The sequence below is a fragment of the Chionomys nivalis genome, chromosome 12, assembly GCF_950005125.1.
Source record: "Chionomys nivalis chromosome 12, mChiNiv1.1, whole genome shotgun sequence".
Classification (NCBI taxonomy): domain Eukaryota; kingdom Metazoa; phylum Chordata; class Mammalia; order Rodentia; family Cricetidae; genus Chionomys; species Chionomys nivalis.
Genome location: NC_080097.1, coordinates 47,106,816 through 47,126,979, shown reverse-complemented (window position 1 = coordinate 47,126,979; position 20,164 = coordinate 47,106,816). Strand labels below are relative to the sequence as shown.

The window sequence follows — 20,164 nt, the reverse complement described above, 5'->3', positions numbered from 1 at the left end:
TGGAAGGAGGGAGAGAGAGATGGGGAGAAGGGGGAGGAGAGAGAGGAATTGGAAGAGAGAGAGAGAGAGAGAGAGAGAGAGAGAGCACAGTATGAGAGCACAGTATGAGATGAGTCTGCTTGCTTGCTTTGCCAGCGGTCTCTCCCAGGGCCAGGCTTGGACTTCACCTGAGAAAGCCCCAGAGCTGGTGGTTCTCCAAGATCGCCTCTTCAGTGGCACCCACGAGAAGCCTTCTCTGTCTTCTGGGGCTTCACAGCCCCAGAAAAACTGACCACTCTATTGAGTGGCTCCCCACCCCCAGGAAGCCAGCCCTCATCCCTCATCCCAACAGTGCCTTCTAAAACCTCCGGGTTCTGCACCTGTGCAACCATCAGCTGAGCCAGCTGAGATCCATTCTGCACCTGTCACTCTGCTTCCCAGGGACCCTCGTCAGCTAGCCCGAGGTCTCCCAGCTGGCTGTTTTCCTGTATGTGCTGAGTGGCCTGTTTTCTTCTATGATCACAGGTAAGTAATCAAGTTATTCCTGAGGCTTAGACGAGAGATGCCGAGCATGCTGGGGAGACCGTAGGTGTGAGCTCAGAAGGAAGTTAGCAACTTGTGAACACTTAGGAAATGGTCATGTCAGAATGCTAGAGGTCACCTGCTGCTGGCAGAGTTCAGCCTCCTGGTTGAACTTGCTGGACCCCTTCAGAGCACTGTGAAAGCAGAGCCTTGGAGTGGCTGTGGCTACTTCTGTCTGTGTCCATTCTCTTGTTACTTTGTTTATTCACTCGGCCAATATTCTGCACACTCATGTAAATCAGACAAACAGACACTGGTTAGGTAGGAGGGATTTACTGATCTGAAAGGTAGCAAGTCCTCACGGCTTGTATGGGTCGAGGCTGGAGTTAGTTGACAGGGTACTGCATCGACTGATGAAGGTGCGTGACCTTCAAGATTCCACCTGACCTTGAGCACTCCTGTTAAGCTCCTGTGATGAGCAGGTCACAGAGCAGAGAAGCCATGGAAGCAAAGAGTATGTATGCTCTTCATCTCAGGAACACGACAGCGCAGTGTTATTTGGGAAAATGAACACTCGGCAACATTTCCTCTAACCTGGGGGTCTCGTTGGTGGAGAACTGGGACTGCCTGTGTGGCATTGCATGAGGGCTTTCTGGATGGCACTCAGAATGGGGAGTTGAGCATGTTTGGGAGAAGAGGCAGTGCTTCTGGAAAGGGTAGACTGTGTTCTGATGAGTGAGCAGCTAAGAAGCAGCCACAGTAGGAAGGCAGGCAGGGAAGAGGGTCCAAATTGCACTGGCTTTGATAGAACCGAACCTAGGTAGATGAGCAAGGCTGCAAAGAGCCCCAGGACAGTGGAGGGTGTACCAGACCCTGGTGAACATCACCCCAATGGGAACATTCACACCTGAGCCCTTTATGCTCGCAGTAATTTTTGTTTGTGTTTCTGTTTGCATGGGCATCATTTACCCAGACTTAACACACAGCAACACCACTCCGCTGTCATCCGTATCTCAGAACTGCTAATCCAGCCATGCTGGGGCTCATGGTCCAGAGCTTTTCGCTTTAAATATCTCTGTAACTAGTGGTGGAAGGTAACTCTAATTACTGCTGATTACCTGGAACAATTTCTCCTTTTGGTTTCCGGCGACTAATTAATGAAATGATCACAGTGGGCTAATTACAAAAGGTGGAACTTGGAGGCAGTTCTAGCACATTCTCTGGAGCCAACTGCATCCCATTTACTCATTGCTCCACACGGCCCCTAACAGACATCCTCCCTGGATCTCTAAACGGTCCAACTTCAGCATGGCTGCACCCCTGGCCTCGGTAATAGGAGGGAGCAGACCTTTATTCTATGTGATACCCTCAGACCTCATCCTCGGAATTTGCAGCCTTGGTATCATTTGAAAGAGCCAGTGAGTGACCTGCATTCACAGGTACATTCTCGAACTTTGGATCCAGGTGAACCCAGCTTCAGAATGAACGCCTTGTCTCTCACAGACTCCAGTCTTGATGCGGCTTAGCAATGGTGGTCACAGCGTCAGGGTTTCTAGCACACAGTCAAGTACTGATTGAGCTCTTACATGGTCACCCCTGTGGCTGATGGCATCGCTATATAACTTAGAGGAGAGATTGAGTTTGTTCCCAGTTTTATCGTTTTTGAGCTCTGTGAACTCGGGTTAAGTCTGTCGACTTCTCTAAGCAGCAGCCTTTCGATTACGCACAGGAGACATTAGTACCCTTCCTCCACACCTCCCCGGGGTGATGTGAGTCCACATGAGGGCAAGGGTACCAAAGCGCTTTGTGAACCCGAGGGACATCAGTGGACATTGTTCTCAGGAAGACCTTCTAGGGAGACCGTGGAATGGTCCTTTCCAGCTCTTACCCAGCCTGTTTCCCAACACAAGAACAAACCAGTGTGTTTTTATGCCCATTGGGTGCTGAATATAAGGGACTGAGGTTTTTTAATCTTTTATTATTTATTATTTTGTGTGTACAACTGTTTTTTGGGCATGTATGTCTATGTACCACGTGCATGCCTGATTCATGCAGAAACCAGAAGAGGAATCAGACCCCTGGAACTAGGGTCACAGCCCATTGTAAGCTGCCTGGTGTAGATGGGTGCTGGAAACTGAACCCAGGTCTCAGCCACTGAGTCATCTCTTTGGGTCCAGGAACTGAGTTTTGTAACTCCTCTTTGTAACCCCTGGCTGGTTTTGACAATGGAAGCGTGGCCTAAGTCACTCACACGTGCAGGTGCAAGGAAGGCCTGGTGACCTTGAAGTCCCTCCACGGTAGAGAGAGAGGATGAGAGGAGAAGGACAAGCCACACACTCCAGGTCTCTCAGCTTAACCCAGCTAACGTCTTTCTGAGGTGTTTGCACAGAATCAGATGTAAGGAAGAGCTTCCCAAGCCGGGGGAACTAGGCGCGTCCCCAGATGTCTTTGGGGCAAACGAATACATCAGGCAGCACACCAGGGCATGTGTGACTGGTAAGTTATATAGAGCTATTCTCTCTTGTGGTCCCTCTCTGTCTTCCAAATGACTTCATTCTCTGTCGCTACTACTCAGTGTGCGCATTGCTGGCCTTGGCAAAGAGAGAGGTGGGGGAAAGAAATGAATAAAGAAGAGGTAATTAGAGAGCCGGGGGGATGGCCTGATGCAAGTGTGCAGACTGGAGCTCAGAACCCAGCTAAAAGCCAGGCAGCTGTGCAGGCTGCTTATAACCCCAGTACTTCAGCTGCAGAGACCTGCGACCCCCGAAGGCAAGCTAGATAGCTAGACTAACTGGAATTGGCGAGCCTCAGGTTCAGAGAGAGGCCCCGCTTCAATAAATAAAGTGGAGATTGATTGTGGAAAACATCCAGTGTCAAACTCGCACCTCCACATGGATATACACACGTGCATGCACACGAGCAAACACATACAATAAAATGCACACATACACAAGTGACACACAAGTTTAGTAACCAGGTTATAGCAGTAACCAGGTTATAGCAGTAGGTATTTCCCCCGGCCACATTCCCTAGCCGCAGTGGCAAGCCTTGGTCTTCTCCATCAGCTCTCTTGGCCTCCGTTCTCCTCGGGCACATTTTACAGGGGACCCAGAGTGAGATGAGAACTTGGTCTTCATTTCCAGATGCAAACTGGAAACAGGGCTTCTGAATCCTCATCCCAAGGAGGGATGTTCACAGTAGAATTCTGCTCTACTTGGAGCCTCTGCTACCTTTGCCCCAGTTTTGGTGGCATGAGAGTTCAGATTTCTTAAGCCTAGTGAGATTACAGATGGACCCAGATGGACTTTTGCTATTGTGATAAAATACAGGTAACACAGTGTACTACGCCCTCAGCTTATCAACAGCGACATGGTGTACTGCCATCACCCGTGTCTCCAGGACCACTGACGCTCCAGACCATAAAGACTACCTCCTTTCTCCTACCCCACTCTGGGTTCTGTCTCTGGGAATCTGATGTCTCCAGGTGTCTCCTCCTAGAAGTGGGGTTACTCAGTTTTTGTCTCCTTGGGTCCATCTTATCTAAAGTAGCATTCTGTACTCAGGGTTGTTCAGCCCTGACACAGCAAAGCTCGGGATCATCCTTTTTTTAAGGCTATATAGTCATTCTCTGTCTGCACAGATGATATTTTCTTTCTTGTGTCTCTTGGGGACACGGGTTATTCCTCCCACCACACGATTCACTCTGATTGCTTATATCCATGCAATGACAGACCGGAGTCTAAGTTCTATGTGAATTTTGAGCGAGGCCACATCCATGAGGCTGGAGGAGGATACAGACAACACCTGGTGGGTGCTGTTCCATACTAGAAAGACCTTTCAATATTGTGCTGAAGGTAGAAAATTTGGAAAATGTAGAAAAGTGTCAAAACATTGTAAATGCCTCTAATCTTGATACCCAGAAGACACCAGGTGGCTCCAGGCCCATGGGAGAAAGACGCTGGCCCAGATCCTTTTCCCTGGATGTGAAGGAGCTGGGGCTGGGGAAGCAGGTCCAGCTCTAGGCTGCTGCCACTGCAGAGGTAGCTGAGGATGGTGCCATGTGTGAGGGTGGCTTCCCTGTAGGGGGCGTTGTTCTGAAAGAGTTTTCCAGAGCTGATAGCTTCTGGAAATCGCTAGCCTTTTCTGCCTGCTGCTGTGTGCATCATAACACTGGCATGAAAGTAACCGCTGACCAAGACAGTATTCTCTCAAGGGATCAGAGGGTAAATGAAAATGTCAAATTTTTCGTTTTTTTCAAGATCATAATGCAACCGCATCATTTCTACTTTCTCTTTCCTCACTCCAAACCTCCCCAAATACCTCCACCCCTTGTTCTTTTCCAAATTTATGGCCTCTTTTAAAAAATTGTTGATATATATTATATACATTCCTATATACATTAATACAACCTGTTTAGTCTGTATAATGTTACTTATATGTATGTTTTCAGGCCTGACCATTTGGTATGGATAACTAACTGGTGTGCTCTTCCCGGGGAGACTATTTCTCCATCTCGAAACGTTCCTTAGCTGTCTGTAGTTCTTTGTGTAGGGAGGAGACTTCATGGCTTTTCCACATCCATGTTAGAGTGTCTATGTGACCATCCTTGTTCAGCTCGTGTTCAGGCAGCCATGCTGGCGAGACTTCGTGAGTGTAGCTTCTGATATTTCTAGGAGACACAGTCTCAAGGCAAACCCCTGTTCCTCTAGCTGTTACAATCTTCCCACCCCCATTCACAATGGTCTGGAGCCTTAGGTGCAGGAGATAGATAGTCCCAAATGTATCCGCTGTATCTGCTGGGACCTGATGGTCTCTACATGTTGCAAAGAGAAATTTCCTTGATGAGGTATGAGCTAGATTGCAGGATCTGGCTGCGTAAAGAGGTTGGATGTGGTGTGGGACGGACCTGTGGGTCAGGAGCTGAAAATCTCCATTTTTAATGAGTCTCTGAATTGAAATCTTTTGTAAAAATCAATGCAGGTGGACCTTTCCCCCTAAACACATCCCGGAGCTGTCGATTATAATAGCAAATATTTCCCAGAAACTGCATCATGTTGACCCTTCCCCTACTCACTCTTCCCTTACTTGGCACAGTCGTTTTGTATTGCCACTGGGTCACAGTGCATTGACCCTCACAGCAGCAGCCCAGCACCTGGCCCTCCTCCTCAGTGTTTTGGAGTTCACATATGGACACCTATGACCCCATGGACTATGTACCTGTTCTGGGAGGTTCCAGCTATCCTACAGCTAAGCTGATTTGCCCTGGTGCTAGTGACATGGCCAGGAAGCAAAGTCATGTTTGCGGACTCTGGACGGGGTAACAAGGGCAATGCAGAGGGATGACAGTATGGAGGAGAGACTGCAGCTTGCTGTACTGCTAGACTCTCTGCTGGTTGTTTGGGATGGGACAGAATAGACCAGAGGACGAGGACCAGAGAACAGTAGCTTCTCAGCTCCCTTGGTAACCGTTCTGATTCCTGCATGGGTGTGGCCCCTTCTGTGTTTCTATGAATAAGCAATCTCTTATTCATGCTTTTTGAAGCCACAGTTAAGTACACACAATAGGAAATTTACTGTTCATGGCATTCTGGGCTTTAAAAATGCTATGCACCTATCACCATTCTGAAACATCCCAGAATTTCCCAGTATATTCTCATCACTATCAACAGGAAATCCCATGTCTGTGCTAAGGGCCCGAGTGCTGTCTCCAGGCCATATACACACAGTACCCCGTGTGAACATTTGCATATATAAACTTTGTGTGTGGTGGTGAACATGTGTGTGGGTGAACATGTATGCACACGTTTAGTGACCCAAGTTGGCCTCAGACGTTCTTCAGACGTTGTCACCTTTTACTTTATTTTATTTTTGAGATAAAGTCTCTCACCAGGACCGGGGCTTGCTGACTAGGTTTGGCTGGGTGACCAGCAAGTCCCAGAGGTCACCTGTCTCTACCTCCCCTGTGCTGGGATTACAAGTGCATGTCCCTACACCCAGCATTTTAAGATAGGCACTGGGGCACGAACTCAGGTCCTTGTGCTTGCAAAGCAAGCGCTTCACCAACTTAACCATCTCCTCAAGCCCTAGATATGTAAACTTTTAAAGACAATAATACTTAGTGCCATTGTGGTCGTGTGATTGAGCCCTGTGCTATGCAAAATGATTCACTAGCTTAGGATTCTGCTTCCCTCCAACTCGACTCTGTGAGACATTTTTAGTCATCATGAGTACCTGTCTTCCTCAGACCCAGGATCTTCCTGCATCAGCTCCAGGTTCATCATCCCAGATCCAACAGAGGATAGCCACATCTTCCCAACCAAGAACATTTTTAAATAAGTTTTTTTGAGATATAATTCATCATGTCAAGCACAAGAGTTGGTCAATTTTATCGTATTCACAGAATTGTGCAACCATCACCATTATGTCATTCCAGAACCTTCTCCATATCCATACCCCACCCCCAAAGACAGCCCGTTGATCATCAGGATTCATTCCCATTCCCTTTGGAACTCACTCCTCCACATCATGTTTCCAGATCCACCTGGTCTGGAATGCGCCCATCAACAAACTCCCGCAATATCTGGCTGGCGTCTTTCACCTCACATGTTTTTGAAATCCATCCTGTCAATCACAGATGCCATCTTATTTTTTTTTAAATATTTATTTATTATGTATACAATATTCTGTCTGTATGTATGCCTGATGGCCAGAAGAGGGCACCAGACCCCATTACAGATGGTTGTGAGCCACCATGTGGTTGCTGGGAATTGAACTCAGAACCTTTGGAAGAGCAGGCAATGCTCTTAACCTCTGAGCCATCTCTCCAGCCCCACAGACGCCATCTTAGTACTTGATTTCTTCTCATGGCTGCCCTGTATTTCACCCTTTGCTTAACTGTCCATCGCTCACAAACATTTGTTCGCCTGCATCTTTGGGTCATTGTTCCTAGGGGCCGTAGTTTTCCGCTGACCTCCCTTTCCAGTATGATTATCCCCACTTCATAGATGAGGAGTTGAGGCCACTAAAGAAGGAATGTCGTCCCTTCCTCTGTGAAGGTCAGTCGTGTCTCAGCTTGTTAGCGATTGAGTGACTCTGGAGAAGAGGAGAAAGAAGCTGTTCCTCTATGAGGCAGAGCAGCCAAGAAGCCCGGCACTCCAGGCAGGCCTGTTGACAGCCATGCACTCAGCTTTCAACCCTTCCTGGAGTATGAAAGACAAAGACACTGCATGCCACATGACGTGACCTAAGAGTCCTCCCCTTCCCTTATTCAATTGCAGAGGAGAGGCAGGGGCCTCACTGAAGCCAGAACCTAGTGGTCCAAGGGAGACCAGGACCCTCCGTCTCCTCTGAAGCCATGAGCCCCTCCCATCCTGCTCTCCAGTCCTGGATACATCTTTCTCTCTGGGGTCTCCTTCTGATGCCAGCAGGTGAGTGGGTACCACCACTATCACTAGGACTTCATCTTACCCTTGTGCCCTCACAGACCACATGGTGGACTTTCCTGAAGGGCAAGTCACTTCATCTTCAGGGCTACATGGGGCACTCAACGTCATTGCCTGGGTGGCCAGGACCACAGGACGAAGAAGACAAGGGGGTGTCTCATCTCTATCATGAGCAGCTTTGACATCTTGAATGCCCCCAAGCCTTTTGATATTCTTGTCTACAAAATGAAACAGCGTCATGGAACACTCACGATTACTATGGGGATGAAGGAAGCTTGCACCCGGCACATAGGCTGGGACAGGTATGTGGAGACACACGGTGGCTGTGTTCATTGCCGTACTTTCTGTCCCAGCGGCTGCTGGCTGCCGGGTCTTTTCTTTTTTTTTCTTTTTTTTTTTTTTCTGTGAAGGTGGTTCACTGCCTGCTCAGGCAGCAGAGCCCCAGAATGGGGAGGCTATTATGCAAAAACAGTGGAAAGAGCATGATAAATTCCAGCAGACAGTTGTGCAGAGCTTTGCCCCGCGGATGAAAACTGGTCAGAGCTGGTGATTTAAGAGCTCAGGCTGGTACCCTGCATGGGAGATGTTCTCATGGACATCAGTAGCTTGTTGGAAGAGCGGATGGAAAGGATATAAGTCTCACCATCAGCCAGACTCACATCAGTACCTGAAGCCCCTCTCAGCCACCCCTCAGCCCCCTTGGGGCTCTTTGGTTCTGGCTGAGACTGGTTTCTGAGATTTCTTACTTGGCTGTGGAAGCCCTCACTCCCTGACTCCTCACTTGAAATCAGGAAGGCCCTGCAAGCGCCTGCTGCTTGTATGGTGTCCTTGGGGCTGTATTAACCACTAATACGCACTCATCTATGGAATCCCCAATGGTGTTTGAGATGTACTTCCTGTTTGCATCCCCATATGAGGATATATGATGTTGAGTGTCTCTGCTTTGATAGACAATGGAAAGAAAGCCACAGATTCAGCTCCTCGGTCTCATGTAGACTCTTTTTCTCTCCTATTCTTATTCCACAGTGTTGGCCCAGCGAGGCTCACGCACCCAGGCTGAGGACCGCCTGTTCAAACACCTGTTTGGAGGCTACAATCGCTGGGCACGGCCAGTACCCAATACCTCCGATGTGGTCATTGTGCGCTTTGGACTATCCATTGCCCAGCTCATAGATGTGGTGGGTCTGCCCGCTCACTCTGTGTTCCTTTGATCAGCCCTCCAGCCCACTTGACTTTTCTCATGGTCCTCCCTAAATTCAGCTCAGTCCTCTCTCACCAGCCCTCAAAGCCACCCTAGCTACAGCTTGCAGCTACCTAGCCCGGTTAGCATGGTGCCTTCCTTCCCAAGCCTCGGAGTCCCTAAGAGAATGGGTTGTCAGAAGAAAGTTTCTAAAACACATGTCCAAAGTCCTCCCTTGTGTCCCAGGTGATCCTGAGGAATCTGAGTGCTGGTGACTGAGCCATGAGAGGTATCTAGGCTTGGGTGTCCTGTGAGTGGGCCCCCAAAGTGCCTCTTATATATTCTTTTTTCTGGGCTAATTTGTCAGTCACCCCAATTTCTGTTACTCTCTGTCTCCACTACCCTAGGATGAGAAGAATCAAATGATGACCACCAATGTCTGGCTAAAGCAGGTAAGCCTTCCCTTGTAGGAGCTGACAGGAATGTCCCCAGTCCCCAGCCCCTTCTAGGACCTCACTATTGAGGGAGTATGGAGCAGCAAAATGCTGAATTCATGGGTCGTGATCAGTAGTCAAACTCAAGGTTTGAGGTAATGCAGGATGCTCTCCTCAGGGGCTGATTTTGTATGGCCATGCCCTTAGTCCACTGTCCTTGTCACCCATAGCACCAAGAAACCCTTTTCTAGAAGCAAGCATTTCATAGTCCTAGGTCCTGCAGGAGAGTTCACAGGACAGCTTACTGAATTATTACTCACTACCTCACAGAGCAAGGGGATATCCAGATGTGGCCAGCTCCAAGACCCATCTCCTTCTGTGTGTGTCTCAGAGGCTGTGCTGCCTGACAAATGACCCCAGAGCTCACAGACATAAAGCAATGACCATTTACCGTATCACATTCATTTGTGACCTGGTGCTTAGACAGCTTTCTTTGCTTTGAATGGTAACCAAGGTAGCAGTGTCATCTGGGCTAGTTGGGGATAGTCCATTGCTGTCAAAAATGGCTTCCCTTACATGTCTGTCCCTTATAGGGGTGTTTGGAAGGTTCTGAAAGATTCTGAAAAACTTGGTTAATAGCTCTTCCATGCACACTCTCAGATTCCTTCCCTGGTGTCTCTGGCTGGAGAATTGATGGATTTTCACTTGGTGGTTCAAGATTCCCATAGTGAAGGTCCCAAGAGACAGAAAGTAGAAGCTGATAGTCATTTATGGCCCTAAAAAAGCCTCAACCTTATGCTATTCTACAGACCCAGTCAGTAAATGAGCTGGAATCAGGAGGAGATAAAGATACCAGCTCTCCATGGAAGGAGAGCTGAAGAGTCTATGGAGTTCTGGGATGGGCTGCTGTTGGGCAGACTCGGGAACTAAGGCCTGATTGGAGCTGAAAGTCTACCTTACCCCTCCTATCTGCCCACCTAACCCCAAGGCCTTCAAGTGGAGATAGCAGATGAACATGGGAAAGGGAAGCTAGCCCCTGCCTCCAGCTTCTTATTCTGGCCCCTTGGGTACCTGACTGGTTTTGTCACAGAGTTTAGCATGCAGAAAACCACAAGGACCAAGATGGTGACATCTCTGAGTCATTCAAATAGATCTCTTGCTCGCTGTGGGTGTCTTGTGCACAACCCCCCAACTCACTGGGTCCTGGGTGGTGTCTGGTGTGTGACAGCTACTTCTAAATTAGATGCTTAGGTCAGAAGTTGCTCTGAGCCAATTGCTTCTGACACTGTTGACCCTAGAGTCATTGGAGGTTCTGTGCCCCATCTCTGCAGATGAACCAGTGGGAACCTGGTGAGGAAGAAGATTGGAAAAGCCTATAGTCATGTCATGGAAGGGGGCAGGTCCAGAAACTAGGTCACCACTATTGTCCTGGTCACCTGTATCAGGGCTGGTATATGAGGAGAGGCAAGTGCACTGTGGTAGAGCCAGGCCTTCTGTGGTTGCCTGGGACTAGCCTGAGATGCTAGCGAAGTTACTAATCTTCTGGGAGCCTCAGTTTCTCTATCTGTTATAGACAGAAGTTTCTGTCCTGTTCATTACCACAGCCATTCAGTCCCAAATAAACACACAGAGGCTTATAATAATTATAAACTCTTTGGCCTATTGCTCAGGCTTATTCCAGCTAGCTCTTATGACTTAAATTCACCAATAATTCTGGTCTATGTTTAGCCATATGGCTTGGTACCTTTTCTCAGTAAGGCATTCTTATCTTGCTTCCTCTGTGTCTGGCTGGGGACTGACTCTCTTCTTCCTTACCTCTTCCCAGAATTCTCATAGTCTGGTTTCCTCACCTATACTTCCTAACTGGCTACTGGCCAGTCAGCATTTTATTAAACCAATATGAGTGACAAGTGTTTACAGTGTACAAGAGCATTATCCCACAGCAAAGTGGGTGACTCATCTACCATAATACCTGTGACATTCAGATGCCCCCATTTGATGCCAGTGTCCTCAAATGTAAGAACCTGTAATCCTGAAATATGGCCTAAACAGAGAATGAGAGCTCTGTTCTGGGAACCGAAGGGTATAGCTTAGTTTGGTGCCATGCTTGCCTGGGAAGCCCTGGGTTTAATTCTCCAGCAACCATATAAGTTGGGTGTGGTGGCTCATGCATGCAATCTTAGTACTTGGGAGGTGGAGGCTAAGGAGTAGAAGTTCAAGGTCATTTTACCATCATAGCAAGTTGGAGGTGAGTTTGGTTCCCAAAAACACCAATAAACAAAACAAACAACAACAAAACAAAATGAATCTGGCTTTAAAGCCCACTTGGACCCGTTGTGCTGAAAGCATAGTTGGGACCTAGAACATTCTCTTCCTGCTGGGAATTCAGGACTAGGAAGGTCTCTGGAGCATAGTGTGAAGGTCCCAGGTAAGCTCCTTGCTTCACTGTCTAGTTCTGGCAGGGTCTGCATTGAAAATGAGTGATGTTTAACAGATTTAAGAGGTGGGGAGTGTCAGAACAGGAACCAGAGGCAGGGCTAGAGTGCCAAGAGTGCTGGCTCTGGCATTCTGGGACTTTGGCTACCAAAGTCAGCGCAAAACAGGCTGGTTATCGGAGATGGCTTGCCTGGTTCCCACGTCAGAGTCTTTTCCTGGCATCGTGGCCTCTTCTAATTCTGTGGGACTAGGGGAGGGACTTGGGGACCTCTGATCCCGCAGCTCGATTTAGATCATCTTGAGGCTCCCCACGCCACAGAGCCCTGACGCGACCCCTTCTCTGAACAGGAGTGGAGTGACTACAAGCTGCGTTGGGACCCAGCTGAGTTTGGCAATGTCACCTCCCTCCGGGTCCCTTCAGAGATGATTTGGATCCCAGACATCGTCCTCTACAACAAGTAAGAAGCCATTTGTTAATTAAAATACATCTCAGGGATGGAGAGATGGCTCAGTGAGTAAGAACCCTGGCTGTGAAAGCAAGAAAGACCTGAATTTGAACCCTCAGCAGCTACATAAAAAGCTGGAAATGTGTGTGTGTGTGTGTGAGTGTATGTGTGTGTGTGTGTGTGAGAGAGAGAGAGAGAGAGAGAGAGAGAGAGAGAGAGAGAGAGAGAGAGAAAGAGGAGGGGGGCGGGGAGACAAATGGATCCTAGAAGCACATGCTCAGTCAGTTTAGCCAAAATGGGAAGTCCAAGAATCTTGAGATTCTGTCTCAAGAAATAAAAGCAGGCTGGGCATGCCTTTAATCCCAGCACTCAGGAGGCAGAGGCAGGTGGGTAGACCTCTGAGTTCAAGGCCAGCTTGGTCTACAGAGTGAGTTCCAGGACAGCGCTAGGGTCATACAAAGAAACCCTGTCTTGAAAAACCACACACACACACACACACACACACACACGCGCGCGCGCGCGCGCGTGCACGCACACAGACACACAGGATGGAGCAAGATCAAGGAAAGCCACTTGACATCAGGCCCATATACACTCAATTATGCACCAGCACCCCCAACTTGTGTGCATACTCCACATATATGCACACATGTGCACCAGCACCCCGACACATGTGTACATACACCACACACATACATACATGCATGCATGCACGCGCGCACACACACACACACAATTTTTCGTAAAAGAAACTAAAACTTGACTGGGTGGTGGCGGCTCACGCCTTTAATCCCAGCACTCGGGAGGCAGAGGCAGGCGGATCTCTGGGAGTTCGAGGCCAGCCTGGTCTACAAGAGCTAGTTCCAGGACGGGCACCAAAGCTACGGAGAAACCCTGTCTCAAAAAACCAAAAGAAAAAAAAAAAAGAAACTAAAACTTGTTCTTTCCTTTCTGTTAAAGTAGGGGTTCACTTGGAAGTCCAGATGTTCACACTTAAACAGCGGCAGTTTCTCCTGTTAATACATGTCTAAAGCAGGTCTCTGGGGCACACTGCTACTTTCTTGAAATACAAATAGGCACGGAAGATTCTAGGTGGGGACAGGGAGAAGTCACATAATTTTGGATAGCATTGTTAGTCACACCACCACCCCCCCACTGGCAGTCAACCCTCAAGTAGCTGCTGTTTGCTGTTGCTGCAGAGTCATGCCACCCCAGCCCCCACACCCCATCTCTGTGCCCTGAGCTGGAACCTAGGATCCTTCCAGTTTCTGCTTCTGAGAGACAGAGATCAGGAGCAAAGTCCGAGTGGCAGGAGCGTCTGGGTTATAAGATTGCCGAGAAGATGTTGGTCAGTGATCCCTGATGGCAACAAGAAGGTCTTCTGCTAGAACAAAGTCTAGTCCAACTGCTGTAGGCGTTTAAAGTCTGTGCCCTGCACACACTCCTCCGGGTTAATAGGCAAAAGGTCAATGAAATCACATGGTCTCCTGCCCCAAATGGAAGCCTGTTGCCATCTAGTGGTAGTTATGTGAAATGACCCAAATCATCACTACAGCCTTGGGTTTCATGTAGGAATTAGGGATGGAGTTTAAAGACTAGAATACGCTCCCGCCCAGGGGGACCCAGACTGAAGTCCTGCCTGCCAGTCTCCTCCTGTGAGCCCTTCTGCTTTTATACCCTTGTCTCATCTCCCAGCTAAATCCTACTGCCATTGACAAGCCAAAGCCTTTTAAATGACTGCTTTCACCACAACCTGTTCAGCCCAGACGGAAGTCCTTCCAGGTCTCGGGAGTGTTCCAAATGCCCTCTTGTACGGTGATGTCATATGAATCTTTGTCATTTCCAGGTAGTTCCCCAAGGTCAGGGGTCACATTTTACATCCTGCAGGTACAGGTCCTGGTAGCTGAAACTGCCCTCAAATACTCTGCAGAATGCACAGGCTGCAAGGAGTTTCCCTACTAGCCAAAACATTAGGTCTCCTCTGGAAAGGGACAGAAGAACTTGGTGCCAAAGCCAGGGCCCTCTCCTTCTGGAGCTGACTTCCTACTAGCCAGTGAGGGAAAACCCTAAAAGGTCATCCTCCTAGTCAGGTATGGTGGGGCACACCTATAACCCCAGAATTTAGGATACCGAGGCCAGAGGATCACAAGTTCAAATCCAGTCAGCAAATTTTGGACCAGCCTGTGCTTTGTAGTGAGACTGTCTCATAAAACAACAACAGAACCCAGAAGAACTCCAACACTCTAATTGGATAAAAATAGGGGATCAGAGTACAAATGTGCCATGATTCAAAACATGTAAAATGGAAGTACAGTCTTTATGACAGTTCAGATATGTAAGTACAATGTCAAAATGGCAATGATGATTCTTGTTTAGTTCTTTAAAATCTTTGCTTCTGCAATTAAAACAATGGTATTTGCAAAGACGACTCAGGATACATCTGTCTGCAGCGGAGATGCCCGCACTCCATGAATAGCCCTACTTAGCCAGTCAATGGCTGACTTTGTTTACCCCGTTACCCTGCTGCCAGTTTCCTGGAGGAGGTAGGTATGCAGGACCCAAGCTTGTCTCCTCTCCTTAGTGCAGACGGAGAGTTTGCGGTGACCCACATGACCAAGGCCCAACTCTTCTTCACGGGCACCGTGCACTGGGTGCCCCCCGCCATCTACAAGAGCTCCTGCAGCATCGACGTGACCTTCTTCCCCTTCGACCAGCAGAACTGCAAGATGAAGTTTGGCTCCTGGACGTATGATAAGGCCAAGATTGATTTGGAGCAGATGGAGCAGACAGTGGACCTGAAGGAGTACTGGGAGAGCGGCGAGTGGGCCATTATCAACGCCACGGGAACCTATAACAGCAAGAAGTACGACTGCTGCGCCGAGATCTACCCTGACGTCACCTACTACTTCGTGATCCGCCGGCTGCCCCTGTTTTACACCATCAACCTTATCATCCCGTGCCTGCTCATCTCCTGCCTCACCGTGCTGGTCTTCTACCTGCCCTCTGAGTGCGGGGAGAAAATCACCCTGTGCATCTCGGTGCTGCTCTCGCTCACCGTCTTCCTGCTGCTCATCACGGAGATCATCCCGTCCACCTCGCTGGTCATCCCGCTCATCGGCGAATACCTGCTCTTCACCATGATCTTCGTCACCCTCTCCATCGTCATCACAGTCTTCGTGCTCAATGTACACCACCGTTCCCCCAGCACCCACAACATGCCCCGCTGGGTGAGGGGGGCCCTGCTAGGCCGGGTTCCCCAGTGGCTGATGATGAACCGACCCCTGCCACCTATGGAGTTCCACGACTCTCCCGGTCTGAAGCTCAACCCTGCTTATCACTGGCTAGAGACCAACGTGGATGCCGAAGGAAGGGAGGAGACAGAGGAAGAGGAGGAAGATGAAAATATTTGTATGTGTGCAGGCTTCCCAGATGCTTCCATGGGTATCCTCTATGGCCATGGCAGCCTGCATCTGAGGGCCCTGGAGCCTGAGTTCAAGGCTCCCTCTCAGGATAGTGAGGTCGTGCTGTCCCCTCAGATACAGAAAGCACTAGAAGGTGTACACTACATTGCTGACCACCTGAGGGCTGAGGATGCTGACTCTTCGGTGAGTTGGGTTGAGGGAAGGATTCCCCCGAGGGATTCCCCACCCACCATGGGGATTCTGCCAGCTTAGTAGGGAACAGTCCCATCCCAGGGTGTCAGTTTCGATAACCCCTTCCTTCCTGTAAACACCTGTCTTCCTCAGTCATTGTCTGAGGAGTCTAGACAACAACGAGACAGACACACTCTAGCCGGAGGTTAGCTGGTCACTTCCAGATGGCAGATGGCAGAATACCACAGGGCGCGTTGCCCTCTGCTCAGCCTAACTGGGAGAGAGTGATTAGAGACTGCCCAGATCAGCTTCTGGTGCCCCTCTGTTTTGACTTTGCTAATCAGCCTTTCGGGGGGGGGGGCAGGGAGCAAGAGACAGAAACCAAGTACAAATGCATCAACTCAGTGCATCGCTGGCCTTCACACTCTCCCACGGTAGAAGGTCTCCTTCATCTGGGCTCTGAGCAGTTTGTGACCTTACCCTATCCACTCATAAGCCCTGCAGAGTCTCAGCTGAGCCAGGGTGGCTCCCCTCCCCAGTGCTGCCTATAGTACTTAGTGTTCAAAACCAGCTTATGTATGCCCTTACCAACCCAGCGAGGGATGAAAGACCTGAACTTACAATGGGGTGACCTTTTGAGTAGGTGAGAACATTAATTGTTCATTTGTAAATGTCTAAGAATTCAGATCCTCTGGCTTGGCCTATGAGTGGAGGAGTCCCAGAACCCCAGCTCTTCCATGCTGGCCTGCCCTGGGCCATAAACTGCCTCTTCTGTCCCCTGCAGGTGGGTGGAAGGTAGCACAGGATTTGGCAGCTATGTAACTACTGAGTCACATTTAAAGCCCGATTCTAATTTCAGGTAAAGGAAGATTGGAAGTACGTGGCCATGGTGACAGACCGGATATTCCTCTGGCTGTTCATTATTGTCTGCTTCCTGGGGACCATCGGGCTCTTCCTCCCTCCATTCTTGGCTGGGATGATTTGATCTCAAGTCCCTTGTGTTGGCTCCAAGATGACTTCTGGCCTTCTCTAACTGGAACCATCTCTAGAATGTTCTTTTGGGTCAATACCATCTGTCTACAGAGTTTCTCTGAGGCCCCCAAACTAGTCTAGACTTTACACCCTCTTTGGAACAGTTCACAGCGATATTGTTGTGCCACGTGCTGAGACCACTCAGCATGACACCTGTTTAGGGATGCTGGGGACCCAGAAACGGTGAAGACATTTGCTCTACATTAGATATTCCTGAAAGAGCAGCAGAAACCATATATGACCAAAGGATCAAACTAAGGGATATTGGGGTCAGACCAAGGCAAAGGGAACTAGAACACCGCCCCAAGGACGGGCACATGGGGACAAAGGGAGTGCCTAGTGCAGGAGAGCTCTGAACAGCACTTTGGATTCAGAGTGTCAGGGAGGGTAAGTGGGGTGGAGAGTCTGGGAAGGCAGGTTGGGTATCTTTAATCCAGGCCTAGGAAGAAGTTTGGGGTCTTCTCTGAACCCGTTTCCATGTGCTTTGTGAAGCAAATATCAGCAGGACAAGACTATTTCCAGAAGGAGTGAGGCACAGAAGTCCCCAACCTAAGGGTCTTGACCCCTTTTGCATATCAGATATCCTACACAGCAGATATTTGTATTATGATTCCTAACAGTAGCAAAATTATAGTTATGAAGTAGCAATGAAATAATTTTATGATGGGGGGTCACCACAACATAAGGAGTTTACTGTATAAGGGTCACAGCACCGGGAAGGTTGAGAACCACTGGTCTAGATGTCCTGGTGGAGGCTTGTGGCAGAGGAATGGCATGTAGCTGGGTGGAAGTAGCTGGGCTGTGATTCATCTGAAAGCACCTTTGAGCCCCAGGTTGCCCTCAGCATCGTGTCTCACGGTTCTGTGCCACAAAGAGGTCTAGAATTTCTGCCAGGGATCAGGGCCACCTTCAACTCATCAGTGGACACGCTAAGAAGTCAGTCTCCACTGGGAGTACCCCCTCTTGTCACCCAAAGGTCCTGGTCTCCAATTCTCTGCTCTGTCAGCATGCTTTGCATAGGAATTGAAGGTTTGCTTCAAGCTCTTTAGATTACATACTCCTTTCGGGCAGAACCTCTGCTTCTGTTTTCTCTCCAGCCCAGCCCTATGCTGGGGGACAGAACTCAGCACCTGGACCATTCATTCTAGTAGTGGAAAGAAACGAGCCCGGTTGCTCTGGGCCCCAGAACCACAGGATAACATCCAATGTTCAGGCACGTTTCTTCCCCCAAGCAACCGTTCCACAGTCCCATCAGGTGGCTAGCCTGCTCTGAACTGTTCTGTGCGGTTTATTCTTGCACTTGGAATATCACAAGGCCCTCCACTGCATAGGAGCCCAGGAGATTGGGCCTCTCAGAACAGTGTCCAGTCCCTGAGGAGTCAGACCTCAGAAGCTTACAGCAATGACATCACTGATTGCTAATAGATATAGAGAGCAAGGCAGGAAGCAGAGTAGGGCAAGCTTCTGGTGTCTCTGTCTCAGGGTGTTCTCCTTCTGAACCCCACACACTGCACTTTGACAGACCCAAGGGAAACCTGCTCACCCTGCTATCAGTTCCCATGGGCCCCTAATCAGTCACTAATTCAGTTCTTGGCTCTTCCTTCCTCCAGTGAAGGCAGCCTGCGCCCCCCCCCCCATTCGATTTCCTGGCGGGAGATGCTTGTTGCATGCTTGTCCACATCTCCCATCCTCCTTGCATGCGAGTGAAATGCTGAAATAAAGCCGAGATGGCTGCTCTCAAAACTGTCACGCCTTCCTACCACCTCAGCTGTCACTGGCATCATCTAGTCCCCTCCAGAGTCTAGGTGGTTTGGGGACAGTCTCAGGGGAGAAGTGTCCCACAGAGGGAACTACACGGTGTCTTCCTGGAAAGCTTCCTTTTGGATGAGGTGCCACGACAGCCTGCGTGGAGCAAAGGGCAGGAGGCCACCACCCACTTCTCATGGGCTGTGGTTCCGGCTCAGCTTCCTTCTACAAAGAGCAGATCCAATAAACAACACAGTCAAGCTAACCACAAAGCAAATGGCAATGATTTTAATTCAACCACAGATCAAAAAGAAGGGAGTTAAATGAATGTTCTCCACAAACATACGATGAGGAAGGAAAGGAGCAGATGTGAAAAGGGACGAGAGAAAAAGAGGAGTAAGAAAAGAGGGGAGAAGAAAAGAGGGAGAAGAGGAAAGCAGGAAGGGCTCAAAGTCCCGTTCTGACCTCCGACTCTCTGTTTCTTCCCTGAGGCGCTGGGTTTGATAAAAACACAGAGCCCTGCGGCCAGAATGGTTTGTTCCTGGACGAAGACCCATGGCTGTCCGTCCAGGCCAAACTCACATTAAATAAATTCCAATGTACACTGTACAAGAGAGCCAGGCCCAGCCCTCATCTCACCAGCCTCTCTACAATACAGCCCCTCTTTGTCCCCTCTGCATCAGGGGTCCCCTGAGGGATAAAGAGGAAGAAGAATACTGGCTTTCAAATGTCCATGCAGAAAGCCATCATGGCTGGTAGGGGTACAACTGTGACCCCAATGGTACGCCAGCACCCAGGCTGGGGTAGGAGGGAGTGTCTGGCAGTAGTACCCCTATGAACTATGTCACCCCACCCTGTGTCTGTGCCCAGAGTCTTCTCTGTCCAGATGCAGCCGGCATAGCACAGTCTAGGGTGGGTGGGGAAAGGGGGACTCGTGCAAAGTGGTGAGGGGAGGACTCTTCTCAGCCTTCCCTAGAGGACCAAAGGCAAGGCAAGGAAGGTACGCCATGACAGGTTGGGACAGAAGGTGCAGGCAGGCAGCCCCTCCCTTGATCACTCTGCGGGTGGATGGGCCAGGTTGGCCAGAACCTTGGCTTGGTCCACAGCATCCAGCAGGTTCTTGGCATCCACAGCCAGGGTGTGGGAAGCTGTGAGCATCTGGCGCTTACAGTCCTCGCTCAGGGATGTCACAGCATTCTGCTGAGCCAACCTCATCTTGTTGATGAGCTCTGCCAGGTCTTTGTTGAGCAGTTTCTGGGTCCCTTCGATCTGGCAGGCAAGCAGACAGGAAAGGTTGAATGAGGGATGGGTTGGAAAGGCTAAGGCATCAGAAGCTCCCTAGGAGCCAGTTACT

The 20,164-nt window shown here is 49.4% G+C and overlaps 2 protein-coding genes across 7 annotated transcripts in view; one reads left to right on the top strand and one right to left on the bottom strand.

Annotated features, from left to right (window-relative positions):
- Positions 1-116: 116 nt before the first annotated feature.
- Positions 117-18,764, top strand: Chrna2 (cholinergic receptor nicotinic alpha 2 subunit). 2 transcript variants are annotated; one of them, XM_057785958.1, is made up of 7 exons: positions 117-504; positions 7,779-7,928; positions 8,970-9,121; positions 9,531-9,575; positions 12,342-12,451; positions 15,021-16,044; positions 16,892-18,764. In XM_057785958.1, the coding sequence occupies exons 2-7, from the start codon at positions 7,856-7,858 to the stop codon at positions 17,015-17,017; spliced, it is 1,530 nt and encodes a 509-aa protein (XP_057641941.1). In that variant the 5' UTR covers positions 117-504; positions 7,779-7,855; the 3' UTR covers positions 17,018-18,764. The 2 variants fall into 2 exon arrangements, with proteins under 2 accessions (XP_057641941.1, XP_057641942.1); XM_057785959.1 differs by lacking the exon at positions 117-504 and adding an exon at positions 4,247-4,308.
- A 308-nt stretch (positions 18,765-19,072) lies between these two features.
- Ptk2b (protein tyrosine kinase 2 beta) overlaps positions 19,073-20,164 on the bottom strand; it is a 121,329-nt gene continuing 120,237 nt past the window's right edge. For all 5 annotated transcript variants that reach the window (XM_057785954.1, XM_057785956.1, XM_057785953.1 and 2 more), the window contains one exon: positions 19,073-20,079. In XM_057785954.1, coding sequence (XP_057641937.1) covers positions 19,864-20,079 — 216 coding nt within the window. In that variant the 3' untranslated portion in view covers positions 19,073-19,863. The remainder of the gene's footprint in view (positions 20,080-20,164) is intronic.